At 39.3% G+C, this 18,571-nt stretch overlaps 1 protein-coding gene across 1 annotated transcript in view; it reads right to left on the bottom strand.

Annotated features, from left to right (window-relative positions):
- Positions 1–361: 361 nt before the first annotated feature.
- Positions 362–18,571, bottom strand: part of ARHGAP19 (Rho GTPase activating protein 19) — a 54,784-nt gene continuing 36,574 nt past the window's right edge. Inside the window, exons 7-12 of the mRNA XM_036769583.1 lie at positions 18,059–18,124; positions 16,748–16,939; positions 10,871–10,969; positions 8,529–8,639; positions 8,022–8,100; positions 362–4,353 (exon numbers count right to left, since the gene is read on the bottom strand). Coding sequence (XP_036625478.1) covers positions 4,343–4,353; positions 8,022–8,100; positions 8,529–8,639; positions 10,871–10,969; positions 16,748–16,939; positions 18,059–18,124 — 558 coding nt within the window. The 3' untranslated portion in view covers positions 362–4,342. The remainder of the gene's footprint in view (positions 4,354–8,021; positions 8,101–8,528; positions 8,640–10,870; positions 10,970–16,747; positions 16,940–18,058; positions 18,125–18,571) is intronic.

Below are 18,571 nucleotides of genomic sequence, written 5' to 3'. Positions count from 1 at the left end.
GGCATAATCATTGCTGCTCTGAATGTGTTTCTTAATGAGTCCTATTGTTTATAAAAAGGGTGGAGATAGAGACTGTGATTGAAAAGAGTGCTTATAAATGCATACACGGTCAGGTCCTGGCTACAGGAAAACAAAATTCAGAACATAACTGAAGCATCAGCATTACCTCCTACCAAACACAGGTTAGCTCTTTCACATCCTCCATTTCCCAATGAACCTTGCTAGCCTATAAATAAGCAAGCTAAGGCGTAGCATTCAAAGCTCCTGGTAGAGACCCCACATGATAGAAAACAAGATGCCTTCCCCCCCTCACCAAATCAGCAGAGAGGAACATTGCAATAAAAAAGCCAGTCAAGTGTTTAGAGAGCAAACAAAAAAATTTAATCTTTGAACATTACAGAAACACAATAAAAGAAATGACAGAGAGCATGTTACTTGTTTATTTACACATACAGTTACACATATAGTGGAATGAAAATGAAATTTTTTTTTAGAAAAACAGAGAAGCTTGTTTGTTTTTCAGAAACCTTAGCTATCTATAACCGGACCTATAGAATCATGCAAAGGATCCTGACAGGTTACACCGTGTTACTTTCCAACAGGTTTGAGGCAGAATTCAGTGACTCTTTTTAGTTGTCTAAGGCCATTAGTGCTGGCTGTAATCTCATATACCACAGTTTCTATGGCAACTCGGCACTTGGGCTATTCTAGGCTATACCTACTCACTGGCCCTTCAATCAGCACTATATTGTTCAAAGGCCAATCTAAGCTGGTGGAAAATGCTGAATATTTTTTATAAAGCTGTTTAGATTATGCTAATTGCCAAAGTCAAATAAACTATTGGCTTAGATTTTCATACACTCGGAAACTCGGTTTGAAAGAAAATCTTTCTAGCACTGGACAACATGGTAGTATCAATTCAGGGTCTAATCCAGGATATTCCTTCTGAGCAGAAAAAGGGGGAAAAGCTCCATCCTTAGGGCTTATATCACTCTTCAACTCCCTTTTCACAGCACTCACCACTACCTAGATGCTTGCAACTGAGGCAATCGGCTCCATGGGAGCCTGCATGGACCCCCTGAAGACAAGTGGAGTGATTATTAGGGTCTAATGATGTGGCACAGAATGTGAAAGCAGAAAGAAGAGTCCACTTCAAAGATGACTTCCTCAAATACATGTTGCCAATCAACCTGTAGCACAATTCAAAATGATCATAAATTCAACCAGAAAAGCATATTTTCAACTGCATCCTAATCCTTTGGAAGAAATTAGGTAGAAATGCTTGTTTGGGTCTGTGTTGGCAGGAGAAGAGAATGACATTACAATTAAGACCAATCCTATGACTTGGCACAGTGAACTCAGGCCAGCTGAAGGAGGCTCTTCACCTCTAAGACTGAACAATGGCCATAGCCCTGTTACAACCAGAGCTCCCAGGGCTTTCCTTTGAACACTAACTCCTAGCCAGGAAAAACACTGTCAAATCTGCATTCCTTCCCCTGCATAGCATCTACTCTAGGGTAGTTTCAAGAGGTCAAACTAGGCCCTTGCTTCCCTAGTGTGGGCCACACCACAGTAGAAGTACTTCCTTACTTTTATGGCTGCAAGTATTTCTGAATGCTGGTGCCAATGGCCATCCATTTATCCCATCAGTATCATTGCTCTCTCAAAGAATAATAAATATACACACATAAATATACTGCTTTGAATTGGCATCACATGAAAAAACATTCTAACTAACCCTAGAAGGAAATAAAATATATAAAATGGCAAGAGGCCTTTCCAAAAAAGCTATTTTAACATAGGAAATACACAGACAGAAGAGCACATAAACCTAATAGCTTAGAGATTATCCTCCCCTCCCCCCCAAAAAGGTGTGTCAAACATAGACTTTGGCTCCAATACAGTACATACCTTCTCAACTCCTAATGGGAAATGTCATGTTGTGGCAAATGATAAAAGGCTAAGCCCCTTTTTGCATAGGATTTCGCCACCATTAGGTCCGTCTAGTATCACAGAGGGGGAGGTTAATGCCTCAAATTATAAATAACACCTGGACCTTAACTTTTGTGTGAAAAATGACCTATGATACCCTTAGGACAATGAGGATGATAACAAGTTAATAACACAGGAAATGCCTCACAAGTTGCACAAGTTACACTGGCCAAGGGAGTGGTTACATTTACTGGAAACACCCTCCAGTAATAATCTTAACCCAAACAACTAATGCAATAATACCAATTACTTCTTGCAGGTAGCACCAGAAAGAACTAATCTCCTCATAGACCAGAGGGTGCCAGACTGTCCATTTCCCCTTCCAACTTGATGTTTGACCATACTGCCTAGGCTCTCTCTGTTCTAGGTTAAGAGAACATTAAATTTAAAAAGGAAGAAGAAAGGTAACAAGCATGGAAGTCCTTTCTATTTTAATTAAGTGGCAAAAATAACCAGGCTCAACTTTGGATTCACTGATGTGTAGCTAAGGAGGATAGTTATTTGTTTTTAAATGGGGAAAAATGTTAGAAAACCAAATATACCACGTGGTTGATTATGAGAAATTTTTTAAACAACCTCAATTTTCTCTGAATGAGAACAGTACCCCTCACCTCATTCAAACCAAGCTTCTTTTCTATCAGACTGGGAGTTCTTATTGTTTCTTACTTGCTTTCATTTCTAAAATTACAGTAACAAAACAGAGACCCAGAAACCAGAAATGTGTAAGGGTGGGCTGGCACTTAAGCTGGATATGGACTACATGTATCCTCCAACAATCAGGAGAAACAATCATTTCAAGGATAACAGCATTTTTTACCAGTTTAAGAAAAATCTCAAACTCCACCATATTGGCACCAACGGAGGCAGCATATAATAAGTTTCTAACAAAGATGTTTGCTTTGTTAAATAATTATGCAAGTTCAACTCAGCCCACAACTGCTCACACACACACATACACACACATATACACACGTTTTTGTGTGTATGTGAGCCTCCTACTGACCAACCCACCTCATTCCGCTCAAGTCTTTGGCACCACCTCTGAAGGACACTCACTCTAATGAGGAGTGATGACATTAGTAACAGCCATCTCTTTCAGCATTGGACATAAGCCACAGGTTTGACCAAATACATCATTCCAAGAGACACCCCCAACACTACCAACTTGCTCTCAGGAGCCAGGAGAATTTGACTGTATAGGTCTCCCTGAGAAGACACAATTTGGTACTTCTACCTCCCCCTATGACTCTACCAACTCTCAAAACCAGGCAAGCTGGCTCTATCCCACTCACAGTACAGAGCTTCTACCACATGCAGCCATACATATGTTTTACATATATTTTAACAGATCTCCTATGAGCTGTCAGCAACTTTTCTGATCTGATTCCCATATATTTGCCACAGAAACAATAAAGGACAAAGGTTCTAAAATGAAAACAGAGACGTGTGTTTACGCAAGAGGCAACTGACTGAAGAGGAGACAAGCTTGGCAACAACACATTGTTTTGTCATTGTAAATGATGAGAAAAGGAAAAACAGGAAAAAGAAGTATGTGATAGTTTAAATGGTAAAATATAAAATAAAAATATTTGTTAAATTTTAGAGCATTTATGCAGACTGTTGGTTTTTTCATGCTTTAATTCAGATAAACACATTCCAATCTCTGGATCACAGGAAAATATTCCAAAAAGAGATTCCTGAACAGTCTCAGATGAAGATATAAACATTGAAATAAGAGACATGAAAGCAAGAGACTACACAGTTTTCCCAATTCTAAGAGGATTCTTCCCGAAGACAAAAGTGGAGGGTCAAATGACATATTAAAAAATGGCTCAAAGCCTCATATGTTGAGGCTTTTATCATTGGAAATGAAAGATTTTCAAGAAGAAAATGATGTATTAAAACAAAGAAAAGCCAAAAATATCAGTACAAAAATAAGTCTGCCAGTAGCCAAAGAAAGCTTGAGGCAATATTGAAAAGACAGATACTGACAGAAGAACACAAATATCAGAGTAAAAAGAAGTTACTGAGCTGCTACAGTGCATGAGCTCTCACACCCACTTTTATTCCAAGTAGTCATTGCATTGTGTAAGTTGTTTGTTAGATAGTGGTTTCCCCATATTTTGAAATAATAAAAAAAAATGAAAACATCCACAAGTTCACAGTTTCCAAATAATCATCCATTGAGTAGAATTAGAGGCAACAGTCAAGTCATAGCATTAGTGGCTCCGAAAATTCAAATTGCAGGAGGCAGGCTGCCAGTCCATGCTTTACTAGACATGTTGACTCCCACCTAGCTTGCACTACATGGAAGACTCCTGGTTAGAAAGCCTGAGGATTCTGGTTTCTTTTACAGGATTCCTAGATTTAAAGAGGAACAACAGAATTAGTAAACTTGAACAAGTATGCAATATGTTTAAACATATGAACTTGTTAAAAAAATATGCAAATGTTAGGAAATGTACACCTGCAATTCTCCCTCTGAGAGACCCTTTTGGCAAACCTTTGGAAAGTTTCTCCAATGACTCCTTTCTCTCCAACCTAGTCTCGCCACCTGCATTTGTTCAGATCTCAGTTATGTTAGGTCAGGGGGCAAGGTCCCATAGGAAAGGAAGTCGAATAAGACCACAGAGGACTGGATTTGGGATGAGAGGACTTGCATTCAAATTCTACCTGCATCAAGGTCACTGTCTGTGGGCTCTGGGCAAGTCACTCATATCCCTCTAGAGACACTCACTCTTCAATCCTTCAAGGAGACAGTTTTCCTGATGTGTGAACTCCCTCACCTGACACAGATTAAAACTTCTCTCATACTTGGTCATTGATTTCAAGAGCAGCTGTGGCCAAAAAGTTCACCAACCTGTAACCAATATGGTGATAAGCCCGAGGCCTATAATTTAAAGTCTTCCCAGCTTGGTAGAACCTGCCCAAAGTCGTGCTTCTAAAACTCCAGAGTCATCTCTGTGCCACGAGTGGCCCTTGGAGGAAGACTTGGGTAGTGGTTACCCAGTACAGTTCAGTTATTTAATATCATACACACTTAAACAAAGAAGTCATCCAGAAATGCACCTGATCATGCCTCATTTTAATGCAGCCATGATCCTGACTTCTTGAAAGCCAGGCCAAGGGAACAAAGGCTCAATTGAGAGCTGGGCCTGGTAGAAATGGCCAGACCACATGTTCCCCTGGCCCAGCCTCCAAGAACTCAGGGCCATCTCTGCATGAGCATATGACTTTCTGGAGGGCTTCTTAGTATAAGGGTGTGTGTACTGTCCAAGGACCAACTTCACTAAGCCTGATGAAGCTCATCACCAGATTGGGTGATGAACTTTTTTTTTTTAACATACCAATTCTCACAAAATAGATAAAAAGTCAGAGTGACTGCAGTCTGCATCGATGAAGGGAGTATCTACATTGCCAAAAGCATAGAGCCTTGAAATACTGAAGGAGACATACAAAGAATAAGACAAAGCTTCTGCCTTTAAACCTAATTGGGGAGATAAGCTGTGTTTCACATGGAACAATACCATACACTGCCTTATATTTTAGAAAATTACAAAATGACAACATACAAGCAGAACAGAAATAATTGTCTCATGTCTATAGATAAATGCAGTGCGTGGGTAATAAACAAATTGAACTAGAACTATTAAGACGAGGAAGTATACTGAACCTTTTAGGTTATACAAAGATTTAATAGGATTAAACTCATCATGGGTATGGAAGATATTGTCAGAAAAATATATGACGAGAACACGTAACAACCAGATCGTGGGTTCCGGGTATATCTGCTCAATAAGGTGACTCCCAAGAGAAGATTTATGGGAAGATCTGTACATAACAGAAAGCAAAGAGGGACTGCAATACACTCTACTCGAGGGAATGTCCACATTGACGAGATCCCAGATGCACTGAAATAAATATCCTTATGGACAAGAAGCAAAGATGTAGAGAGAATTAATATGTCAAAAAGAAAGGTGTAAAGATAGGTAAAGAAGATTTCACTATTTGCTGATGATATGACGGTTTACTTGGGAAATCCTAGGAAATCAGCAAAGATACTAATCGAGATAATTAATAGGTTCAGCAAAGTCACAGGCTACAAAATAAACCCTCAAAAACAAAAACTACGGGAGTGGACAAGATCTCTAAAAGAAAACAAAAATGAAAAGAGAACAAAAGAAAGACCAGGACAAAACTTTGGGGTATGCCTATATGTAGGGACTGAAAGAAATCATAAAGAGTTTTCGTTAAAAAGAAATGGAGAATTTTTAGTCACTGTGAAAGGAGAACAAGAAAATGTAGCTAAGGGAAAAGTTTGAAGAAGGAAGGGTTGAGCAACAGTTTTAAGTGTTCAAGAAGTCAAAAAGAATGAGGCCTCAGAGCATAGCACTGAATCTGAAAATGCAGAGAATACTGGTGACCTTCAAGACAAGAGTTGCAGCAGTGACGACAGCAGAAACCATACTGAGATTAAGGATGAGTGGGTAGTGAAGAAATTGACTCGTCCAAAAACTTTGGCAATGAAAAGAAAATATAAAGAATTGTGACTTGAAATGATATGGGTCAAATGAAGATTCTTCTGTATGAGGGGGAATCCTTACATGTTTGAAAGGAGAGGGAAAAAGCCAATGGAAAAGGAAAGACGAGACAAGAAAAAGAGAGAGAAATACTGAATGGCAGGGATCAAGGACTGAGAGAGGCTGAGCCCTGAGGAAGAACATCATCTCCTTTTAACAGGAGGGAAGGCATGAAGAATGTAGGCAAACAGACCTTCTCGCTGAGTATTTGATTTTATTTTAAAAGAATAATGGTAAAATAATGTGGCAATTTAGGTGAGAAATGTGATGTATAAATTCACTGAGGAACTGGAGATTCCTCTCTTCATTCCCCATACTCCTCCGGCTTACAGTCCCCTCCTGGCCACCAAGAGCCAGCTGGGTGAAGACAGACTATGCCCAATTCCAGAGGATCTATTCTAGGATAATGAAATTTCGAACTGAACTGAATTTCAGTTCTCTAAAAAGATGAAAAGTTTCACCTAGAAAAATACAGTTTTCATTCACCTTCTCTAGAGCATCACAAACAACTGTCCTCAAGCTTCAGCAAAATTAGGTCTTCAAACTAAGATACTTTGTCAATCTAGAGACAAGACTACATTATAACTACATAATGACCAAGTTCCATGCAATCTTCCGTAAAGTACAGTAACCACCACCTATTACAAAGTTGTATGGTCTATGAGGAATGGAATTCCCAACCCATCATTCCTTTGGGCCAAAAGCAACTGGAATGAGGAGTTGCATTATGACAATTCAAACATCCCTCAGCAGGAAGAGGAAGTTGGCTGTTACTTAATTAGCAAGCCACAATGACTACAGTTATAGCAGTTGTAACAACTCTTAAAATAGAATTTGCTGCCTGCTCAGAAAAACTTGTTAAATGCTTGATATTTTATTCATCCCAGATGACTGTAATCACTCCTTTTACTGTGCATTCCCTCAGCACTCATCTACTTGGTTTGCATTCTGACAATTCACACCAGCATTCTGCTTGAAATGAATTACTCTGTAGGTATTCAGTCTTTTCAAATAAGTCAAATCTCCCCAACTAGACTGCAAATTCTAAGAGCTTAAATATCTTTCAAAACAACTTCTGTATAGCACACTCAAAGTTTGCAAAATTCTAGAACACATCATGTCACATAAGCTTCGCAACAACCTCATAGGCCATATACTATATGTTGCTTTAACTAGCATTATCTCCATTTCACAGGTCAGCCAACAGAGGGTCTGAGAGGTTGCCTGACTTGCCCATAGTCACTGAGCTAGTAAGTATCGGTGACAAGATTTGAATCCAGGCTGCCAGGCTTACTTCTCTTATTCTCCTATAGCATCTTCCATAGTATTCTATACACATTCTCTTTTTTTAAAAAATGCTATTAAAGGAGTGGATGCCATCTTCTAGCTGCAAAAGTATATGCCTATAAAGAATAATAGAGGCTAAAAGATAAACCAGCTAGGTGGTACCTTTTCTCCCTTCTTTCTTGCCTTCAGACAATTTTAATCTTGCTGGTGTCACTTTTAGTGCTGGAGATCCAGAACAAACCTGGAACACAAGACAGTTTTTACTATGACTTTGGTATTCTAATATCACTCCTGTAGACAGAGTTTGCTATCAAAGCAAATGTTTTATTTATTTGCATAGGTCAAATGTGAAGGTATTTAAGTATTTCTATAATTAGTTTATGTCCCATGAAACTTTTAACATATTCAGTTGCTAATCTACCAAAATACAAATATTTAAGTATGGTACAAGATTAGTGACACGAGCCATGTAGTTCTAGGCAAACAATAAAGTCCCACCAAGAGAAGAAGAGAATCAGCAAAAGGGAATGTGTGGGGAAAAGGAAAACAAAGCTAATGGCTCAAAGGACCATTGACAGAATAAAATGGAGAACAAGAAAGACTTCAAGACTTTCTTACTCATCTTTACGTTATCTCCCATAGACATAAAAGACAAGAACAGTCTCTTACTAAGTTCACATTTTCTTTGCTGGATCTGTTCAATTCACCGATGTCCACAGATTCTGGAGTACAACACTTATTTTTCTTTTCCATTATTATCTGATTCCCCAGGACTTTCCGCTAATTTAAGAAGAAAAAAAAATATTGTTAGAAAAAAAAGGCATCATAGCTATAATATTAAGATACACTGTTCAGGTGCAAAGAACCTAACTTTCTAACTAATTCTGCATGAAGTATGGCATAAAACTTTGCTCATCGGGTCAGGAATTGTTCAAGTCTCTAAAAATGAAGAGAAGTATTTCACTATTCAAACGACCACTTAGTCTGAATAACTTAAGAATGGAGGGAAAGGTATAAAAGGCAGAGAGATAAGACAGAAACAACTTTAAGATCAATTTAAACTAACTTATCTAAGTCAATTCCAAAATGCTTCTGGAAACCCTAGATGGAGGAGCAGGCACTGGACTATTCTAAAAAACTCCTAACTTGTTACAACTATCATGCATGTTTGTACTTTTCACAACCCAAGGACTCCCTCATTAGAACACGTGCCAGAAATCCATCTTACTCTATTTAGAATGCATGATAACTTTTCTTTGATAAGATCATTTTTAAAATCTTGTGCTCTCAAAAGAAAAATCTTGTGCTCTCCTCAAGATACATACTCTTGGAAATTAATTCTGAGGAAACGTTTTTGACGAGCAAGTCTGTTCACAAGGCAGTTTGTAAAAGCTGCAGGTTGCTTCACTGCAAAGAAGAGTTCTGCTGTATCTGCCATGAACGCCTATAGGTGTTACAAACCCACACACACCGCCCCCCCTCACCTCCACCACCACCAGGAGGCAGGTTTCCTAAGCATTACAGAAAACAACTCTCTTCTAACTGGTTTCAATCTTTCATCTGCAAACGGTTACACGATTCTAATGAAACATGGAAAAAGAGAGGAGTTAATTTTTGTAGCTCATAAGGAGGCTAGTAGGACATTCCTTTTAATTAACTCAAAAAGGCTCAAGAGGACCTAGCCACTAAGGAAAAAATTCTGATGCCCAGTGCCTGCGTGGAATAGGTGTGAAGTAAATGTTGGTGAAAGAGGTGGGCTGGAGATGCTGAACATCAAAGATTCCCAGAGCCACCTGCCAGAATAAGGCTTCAAGGTGCTTGAAGAAGTCTTCTAAGCAGACTAGCTTACTGATTACAATTCAACTGGGCTAGGATCAGGAAAGGTTATAATCTGATGAGAAAGATACTAATTTGTACAAAGGAACTTTTACAGTAATATTTGAATTTTAAATGCAAATAGAGCCCAAAAGTGTTGCTATAAGATACATTTTAATAGATTTTTTTCCCTCTTTAAGATAATAGGTAGAAAAATATGTGAATCTCTCTCCCAGTTAATCCTGTCTCTCTGAAGCTGGTAATTCATGTTCTGTGACCAATGCATCTACTACCACCTGGTGGTAGCACATCTTAATTAGAATCAGCTATTTGAGTGATGAAAAAAAACCCTCTAAAAAGACGCCTGCAGACAAATAAGGAATGACAATAATACCACAACACCAGAATAAAAAAAATGATTAATATAGATGGATCAGCATTTCAAAATTCGGGGCCAGGAATATATACTATCCTTTTAAGAGATTTATCAGTTTCTAATGAAGGACAGAAGAGTGGTGAGAGATCTGGCCTCAGGCCCAGGAAGATCCCACTAAAGTCCCACCTCTGACACACACTGCCTGTTACTCTGGGCCAGTCACAGCCCCTCTAGGCTTTGGGCAACTCTCAGACTGTTTCAGGGAGGTTGCCAGCTTGCTTTGATAGAGAGTAGTTCTCTGTACCAGAGAAATCACAGTTCTAACCCTGATCCCTCCTTATCCTTATTTTTATTACTCCCCCTATCCTAAAACTTCCCATGGGGATTTAACACGCAGCAAGCCCCTTGATCACAACTTCCTCCCAGATTAAGTCTCAAAAAACTTCAAGTTCGTGAAAACACAAGCAAGTTAGAGAAAAACAGAAACATTTCCCATTACTGAACAACAGTCATTTCACAGGCACAAAGGAAGCTGGAAGAAAATGTCACTGACACCTGTGGAGACTGGTTTGTGGCTGTGTCGGTCCTCATTGCTTCAATGATACCACCAAAGTCCTACAAGGATATTCCCCCTTCTCAATTTACAGTTATTACACATCAAAACGCCTATCATAACAATAGTTTTCCCAAACTCCATCCCAGCATCCCTAAAAAAAGAGTAGAAAATTATTTCACAGATAGGTAAAGGCTCAGCACAAGGTTCATATCCATCAAAAACTCCTGGGGTGATGCTGACAACTCTGTGGTTGGACCTACCTACCTTAATAAGTCCACTGAAGGAGCGTGAACGGGTCCGTTTCTGAAACTGGGGAGTAAATCCATCTGCTCCTGGAGTTTGAGCTGTTGACTGCTTATTAAACTTGGAGAAAATAAATAGAATATTTCATTATTATTTTCCCAGCAACAGATGCCTCTCCAAGTATCCAAATACAAATGCCCAAAAGATTCCCAAGTTGTATGCCTTTCAAATCTACTGTCCAGGAATATATGCATAAAAGCAGAAATGTGTGCCAAAAAACACTCTTGTAGTATCCAAAGTTCATTTACACTACCATATGCCTCATTTTAATATATATTATTGAAAAGAATAAGGAGTTCTGAAGCTCTGAAAGGCCCTGGGACTGAAGAGGGTTCTTTTCTAATTTATTATTTATTTTTAGTATTCTTTGCTTTTTAAATTTTGAATTCCAGATCTTCTCCCTCCTGACTGCCCCCCCCACCCCCAAGCAATATGATATCAATTATATACGTGAAATTGAGCAATACGTTTCCTTATTAGCCATATTTTTTTAAAGTGAGAAAATTATAATTTAATTTGCACTCAGTTCATCAGTTCTCTCTCTGGAGGTGAAAAATAGCATTTTTCACCATGAGTCCTTTGGAATTGTCTTGGTTTGTCTTTCATAGTTAATCATCAATCATCACCACTGCTGTTACTGGATACATTCATCTCTTGGTTCTTCTCACTTCACTTTGCATCAGTTCATACAGGTTTTGCCATGTTTTTCTGAAACTACTGTCACACCCAAATGAAGACCACCATTTGAGCCCACCACTAATCCCCTTCATATTCTTGTCTTTGTCTCTGTCCACACCCTGAAATGGCTTGAAACAGCTTAAGGCATAGTCCTGGGTAGACTACCCAAGGCTAGCCCCCTGACCCCTCCCCCTTTCCTCATGATTCAGCATTCTGTATATTCTCTCTACATCAGCATTATGTGCAAGGATCAGTTGCTAGGGTAAGGTATGGGTTTATTTTGGGGAGGAGCCCCCCGGTTGCCAGATGGCCCCACACCCTGGGTTACGGTGCAGCTATGCTGACGACCAAGCTAGGTCCCTCCACCCAGACCATAGCTGATCAAGTAGAGGTTACTTTCTGGAAAATTCCACCCTGAACCCTCCACCCAGTTATAGGAAACCGATTACAACCTAAGAGGTTCCCATTCTAGGAAACTGACCACCCTGTGTCACAGGATGGTCGCACCCCTGAATCTCACCATATTTCCAAACTAGCTCTGAGCTGATGAATTCAACCAATGGCTGATCTTTGCTTCTGTATGTCATTGCTTCTGCTAGCAACCCACCCTAATTATGAAATTGTGGTTTTTGCCTTTATGAGCATTGTAGTCCCTCAATTCGGGACTGCCTGATTTGAGTATACTTTGGGTATGCACTCCAGGTAGTCGTGTGCTTGGCCAATAAATCCACACTTAAATTTACCTTGAACCCAGGTCTCGTCTCGCTTTTATTTTCCACACAACACTACCACCCTTGCCATTTCTTATAGTACAATAGTACTCCATCATAATCATGCTACAACTTGTTCAGCCACTCTCCAATGGATACTTGAGTATCCCCTCGATTTCCAATTCTATACCACTACAAAAAGAGCTGCTATGAATATTTTTGTACATTTTGTACATGCATATTTTTTTTCTTTCATCTCTTTGGGGTACAGACCTAACAGTGGTATTGCTGGGTCAAAGGGCATACAAAATTTTATGGCTCTTTGGGCCTAGTTCCAAACTGTCTCAGTCTCCCCTGGCACTGTAGTAGTCTTTTATGGTCAAGTTCATCTTTTGTTATTTGCTCATTTTCCAGCGTATTTCTTGACTTTGAACTTTATGTTTAAGTTGGGCTCTGCTCCCCTTGGGGTAGGGAGGCAATGTCCCAAGTTTTAGGTTTTTTCATGGTGCTGTTTTCAGAGCTAATTCTGAGGGGGTCTGCAAATTTTGGTATTTCCAAGGTGGTATGATCTGGGCAGAGGTGTGGTCATTGCTCTCAAGGTCTTCGCTCTGGTCTTTGCCTAGGAAGAGTCCCTGTTGCCTCGTGATCAACTACAAGAACTCTTTGCTACCCTGGAATTGTGACCCAGAAGTGCATATGAGCAACAGAGTTGCCAATCAGTGCCAGAAATAGGTCCCCAGTAATCTCAAAGCAGTTGTCTGACCCCCTTCCAGTCTCTGGGCTGAGAGCTCCCGAAGCTGCTGCTGTCACTGCAGCCACCATTCCTACCACACAGTGTGCAAGCTCCTTACAAGCCACCACTCCAGACCTTTCCTGCGGACTTCCTAGGTTTTCTTAGACCAGAAAAATGTCTCATCTTAACTTTGTTGGCTCTGCCACTCCAAAATTTGATTTGAGGTATTATTTCAAAGTTGCTTAGCGGGGAATGTTGAGAGAGTTTAGCTGGGTTGCTGCCTCTAATCCACTATCTTGGTTCCATCCTTTCAAAACTGAAGATTTGTGACTATCAGCATTAGCCCCAGAGGAGCTGTATTTCACGAATACAAACTCCTCTGAGTTATTTCAACACTGTAAGTCATTCCCTATTGAGAGAAGTTTAAGGTATAGCAGGATCCTACCCAAAGGAATCAGCTTTTTCTCTTCCAAAATACTTTTTTTTAAATTTTAATTCATAAATGAATCTCACTATATAAACCCCTGGTGTTCTTTTAATTGAATCTCCCAATGTGCAATCCCTGGAAACAGTTAAATAAGACATCAGGGTATGTGAATGTGATAGATAGCACAGCTACCCTTATTACTTTGGTCCTTTTCTGTTTGTTAAAACCAAAGTGTATGCTTTATATGTCAGCACCAATGTTCTCCAATGTTTATCATCAGAATGTTTTCCCATTCAAATTTATAGTCATTTACATAACTGTAATCATCATGCATCTTTTTGGCTGGGCTATTTCCACTCTGCAAGTCCTCTATTATTTCTTTGAATTCCTCATATTCACAGCTCCTTATATGGAGCATTGCTGTGAATATTGTCACACAGATAGGTCAGCTTGGCGTACAGGTACAATAATGAGATCAAGAGATCAAAGGGTATAAAACATTTTCCAGCTTTCCTTGCCTAATTCCAAATTGTTTTCCAAAATGGTCCATCCCTTCCATAGTTTTACCAACGGTTGTTTTCCTGCATCCCTGTCAGCAACAAATTTCTCTATCTTTGCCAATCTGATGGGTGTAAAGTGACATAAAAGTTATTTTAAATTTAAATTTAGGTTTCTCTACTGGCAATTCTAAATTCTTTTTAATAGTTTTGATAATCTGCGTTTCTTCTTTTGATATTTTTCCATATCCTCTGACCACTTATATCTCCTGGGGAATAGCTCAATTGTAAAAGATCTGTAATGATTCCTTATAGATTTTAGATGTTAGACTTTTACCAAAAATGTTTTATGGCAAGATTTTTCTTTTCTGACTCATAGCTTTTTATATAGCTGCATTTCCTTTTCTAATGACATTTATTTTATTTGTGCCAGAAGTTTGTATCTATACAGAACAGTTTATTTTGCCTTTTGTAATATTCTCTCTCTAACAGTTACAAATACATCCCCTTCCCATAGTTGTAAGAACTATTACGAAGCCTCCATGCCAAGTACTGTATATGAAAATTGATCACATGCTAAGGCACAAAATTCATACAGAAAAGCAGAAGTTTTAAACACTTCCTTTAAAGACCATAATTAGATAAATATTTTAATTATTAAAGGAAATAAGAGATGCAGATTTTAGTAAGTACTAAAAATGACATCCTAAATGAGGTCAAAGAACAAATCATAGAAACAATAAAAATTTTACTAAAGAGAAGAGAAGTAATGAGAAAGCAAGAATACTCCTGGGATACAAGTTATATTTGGATCCGAAGGAAGAAAGCATAGTCCCAATTAATAATCCCCGGGCCTTTGTCTCCTGTTCTATAAAATAAAGGCCTAAATGGCCTTTAAGGTCTCATTCAACCCTGGAGTTCTATTAGCCACATGCCCACAGAGCGAAGAGTGCTGGTTAGTTCAAGAGGCTGGTTTTTCTCCTTGTCATCTTTAACCATCAGTTCAGACCTCAGTGGAATCCTAAACGAACCTACTCTGCTGAGGATTAAAATCAGCACTCTCTTTGAATATGCAAAACTGAACAGACTGCTGCTTTGGCATAATCTGTCACATCTCAAATCAATTTTAGGAACAAGGACATGAGAATTCTTCTTAAACAGGACTGTTTTCTTACAAGCTACTGAAATAAAAATCATGAGCCATTATTTTCTGTCTCATTCCCTTTCATTCAGCCCAAATTCCAATGGTTCTACTTAACAATTTTTCTTTGTTACAAGAGGGGAGGGTTCAATGACCTGCTGGTAAAGACTGGGTAGGGGAAGGAGAGTCCAGAAATGACTGCAATGAGGAACTAAGAGACAACAATACAACTTACTAGATAAATAACTGAGGAATCCCTAATCTGGCTACTGTTCCTCTCTTACAAAGCCTAACATAGCATTAGCTTTTTGGGTTGCCATGTTGCAATCTTAACTCCTAAGGAACTTGCAGGCCACCAATACCCCAAGGCCTTTTCCTCTGATAACTACCATCTAGCCACATTTCCCTTATCTTGTAATGATGCAATTGATGTTACTAACCCAAATATAAGACTTTACATTTACTCCTATCCAATTGCACATTATGAGCTCCACAAGCTTTGCTTAAAGTACAGACAGCAATCCTCTCATGTGCCACTCTCGTGATCCTATCAAAATAAGGAACATGAGGTCAGTTTGTTGTGTAGACTATGCTATCACTATTGGTGATCACTGCTCCCTTTTCCTGAGGTTCTCAACTATCTCTTTAATAGGCATTCTAGAATTCTGCCAGAAATTGAAGTCAGGCTCACTAACCTATAGTCCGTAGACTACTTTCATTCTCTTCTTTGGAAATTAATCATTGTCTTTCTCCAGTCTTGTGACGCCTCTCCCATTCTCCTCAAGTTTCCAGAGATCATGGCAGGGTTTCAGCCACCAGAGGTGCCACGTCTTTCAATAACCTGGTGTATAGCCCCTCTGGACCTAGTGACTAAAATCCATTAACGACAGCCAAGTGCATTCTCGTGGTACCTTTGCTAACCTTGGATATCAACTCCCTAATGGTCGTTTTTGTCAATCTTCTTGGCAGAAAAAAAAGAGGTAGAATAACGGGATCAGGCAAACTTCCCTCTCTGTACTGTCAGTCTTCAGTGCTCTATCCACCCCAACAAGCTGGCCTTTGTGTTTGAGCCTTCCCCTTTGCTTATTAGCTCAATATAGCTTCATTTTGTCGGTGCTGTTTGTCTTGTTTGTTCTAGACCTAATTTCCCTATCTCACCCCAGATGGAAGGACAACAGGCACTCTCAGGCCCAATCCCAATACAGACTGGTCCAGAAGCTTTAACCTGCTCATTTTTCTGATCTGGGCTGGTCTGCCCCTTCTTAAGCAGCATGGTGGCCCCTCTCTCCCAGGGGCTTCACCTCTTTGGGGCTGAGTGTTCCCTTCCCCAGCAGCAGGGACAAGCCTCAATGAAGCTTTGAACAAACACAACTCCTCTTTGTTGCCCTCAGTGTCCCTCAATAGCCTCTGCTCATCCTGAGTTTTGCTACACCTGACACTGGTCACAGAGGACCATCCTCCTGGATTTCAGGTCTCAACAGACACTTTCATTTACCCTTGCTGAACCAAAGTGGGAGTCACTGAGATCCTCAACTACTACACTCTTAGAAAACTGAGAATCAATTCAAATCCTACCATTCTCAAAAATGTTCTGTCAATCCCATAACTATGACTACATCACGGTTACTGTTTCTCTGCTTCCGGTCAGATACCTGTCGAATTAGCTTCTTCTTCTTTGCTGAGTCAGGCATGTTGTGAACATGTCGAAATAACTCTTTGAGGGCCTCCTCTGTTCGTTGTTGCGTCTCTTCCTGTTGGAAGCAAGGGTTCATCCGGGTCCTTTTATAGGATTTTGAAAGTGGAAAGTCCTTACTACTGCATGAAGTCGGCAGATCCAGGTCATCCTGGAGAAAGTTTAAAGGAAGATGAGATTAAGGAATCCTACTAGCTCCTGTTTTCAGGCTAAATCAAAAAGGGAAAGAAAAATATAAATATACAAACACAGCCATCCTTCCCACTATTTTACCCAGGTGAACATGATCTAAATCCCACAGGTTTTGTTAAGGTATCACTACCCCATCCAAACAATCCCAACTTCCTTCAGCATAGGCTCAGACAAGTACAGGGATATAGCAGAAGGCAGAAAGACTGGATAAAACAGACTTCAATTTTAACTAGTTAGGAGGTATTGCTAAGTGTCTGCCTGGTTGTTTTTAATGTTTTCAGAATGTGATGGAAAAGCAACCCAAAATGTAAGAAAAATAAGCAGAGACCCAGAAGAAAACAGTGGCAGTGGCTATAAAGATTCTTAACCTCGTCCTGGTTAAAATCTTTGGCAATTTAAAAAACTTTAACCTTTAATAACTTCAGTTCTGAGCACGTACAAAAAAATCTATAATTTTTCTGCTAATGAATGGTGAGTTTTCTTCTCAGTCACTATGGGCTTCAATTCCAGATCCACAGGCTATACTTTTACCTCATTCAGAGTGGCCTTTTGTTTGTCGCTGGATTAAATATAAAAATACAATATGTACAACTGTGTGACTTGGCAGACCAGACCTAGAACAATCCTATCTCCAAATGCCATTTCTAGGCTGGATCTGTTGTGCTTACAATTTTGAACATTTAAAAATACTCAAGGGTGTAATGAAGACCATGTGAGGCCTTGTGGATCTTTTCAACCATTCCTATATTGTATCAGCAGAAAATTCTTGGATAAAAAGAAGACAAAGGTCAACAGAGGCCCCATCACTTCTATAACCCCCATCGTCATCTTCTCCTTCCTAGCTGCTCTTTCATTAATCTCAAAGTGACTGGTTATTTTTGAGCTGTGACACCCAAGAAAAGCCATTTGAAGTTTTACATTCTTCCACCTCACCTCTGTTTGAGTCATATAATAGCTTTCACTTTCCCTCACTTTACTTTGTACAGTGTTTATTAATTATTTAGGCTTAGCTTTAATTCTGTTTTCTTGTTTGGTCCTGACTTCTTGTGTTTCAGCAAGAGCAATTCCCTATACATACCTTTGATGCATGAGTCCTAGAGCCCAGATAATGCAGCCTGGCACACTCCCGAACATAAGCCGGAGCCTGAATAAGACATAAAAAACAACCAGGCCTAGTGGGGGATGGAGCAGTAAAGCACAGGAGGAATTGAAACAAGACTCTGCCAAACTAGGTCTTAGTCTGGCCTCTATCACTTAATAAACCGTTGGGGCTTAGTTTTTTCTTCTATAAAATGAAGCTGGACTAGAGCAGTGGTGTCAAACTTAAATAGAAAAGGATACCTGCAGAAAAGGATACCTATATTGCCTTAGAAAACCACAAATTAACATTACTTACATGGCACCATGTTTTTATTTATTTTGTTAAACATTTCTCATTGATATTTTATTCTAATCTGGGTTGCACTCACTGGTTTTGTTTGATATCTCTGAACTAGCTGTGATCTAAGTTATCTTTTCCAAATCTAAAAATTCTGTTGTTCTGAAATAGAAGAAAAGTATGCCAAAAAAAGCCTCAAGAGCAAAGACAAGA

The sequence above is a fragment of the Trichosurus vulpecula genome, chromosome 8 (assembly GCF_011100635.1).
Source record: "Trichosurus vulpecula isolate mTriVul1 chromosome 8, mTriVul1.pri, whole genome shotgun sequence".
Taxonomy (NCBI): domain Eukaryota; kingdom Metazoa; phylum Chordata; class Mammalia; order Diprotodontia; family Phalangeridae; genus Trichosurus; species Trichosurus vulpecula.
This window is presented reverse-complemented; position numbering and strand designations above follow the sequence as displayed.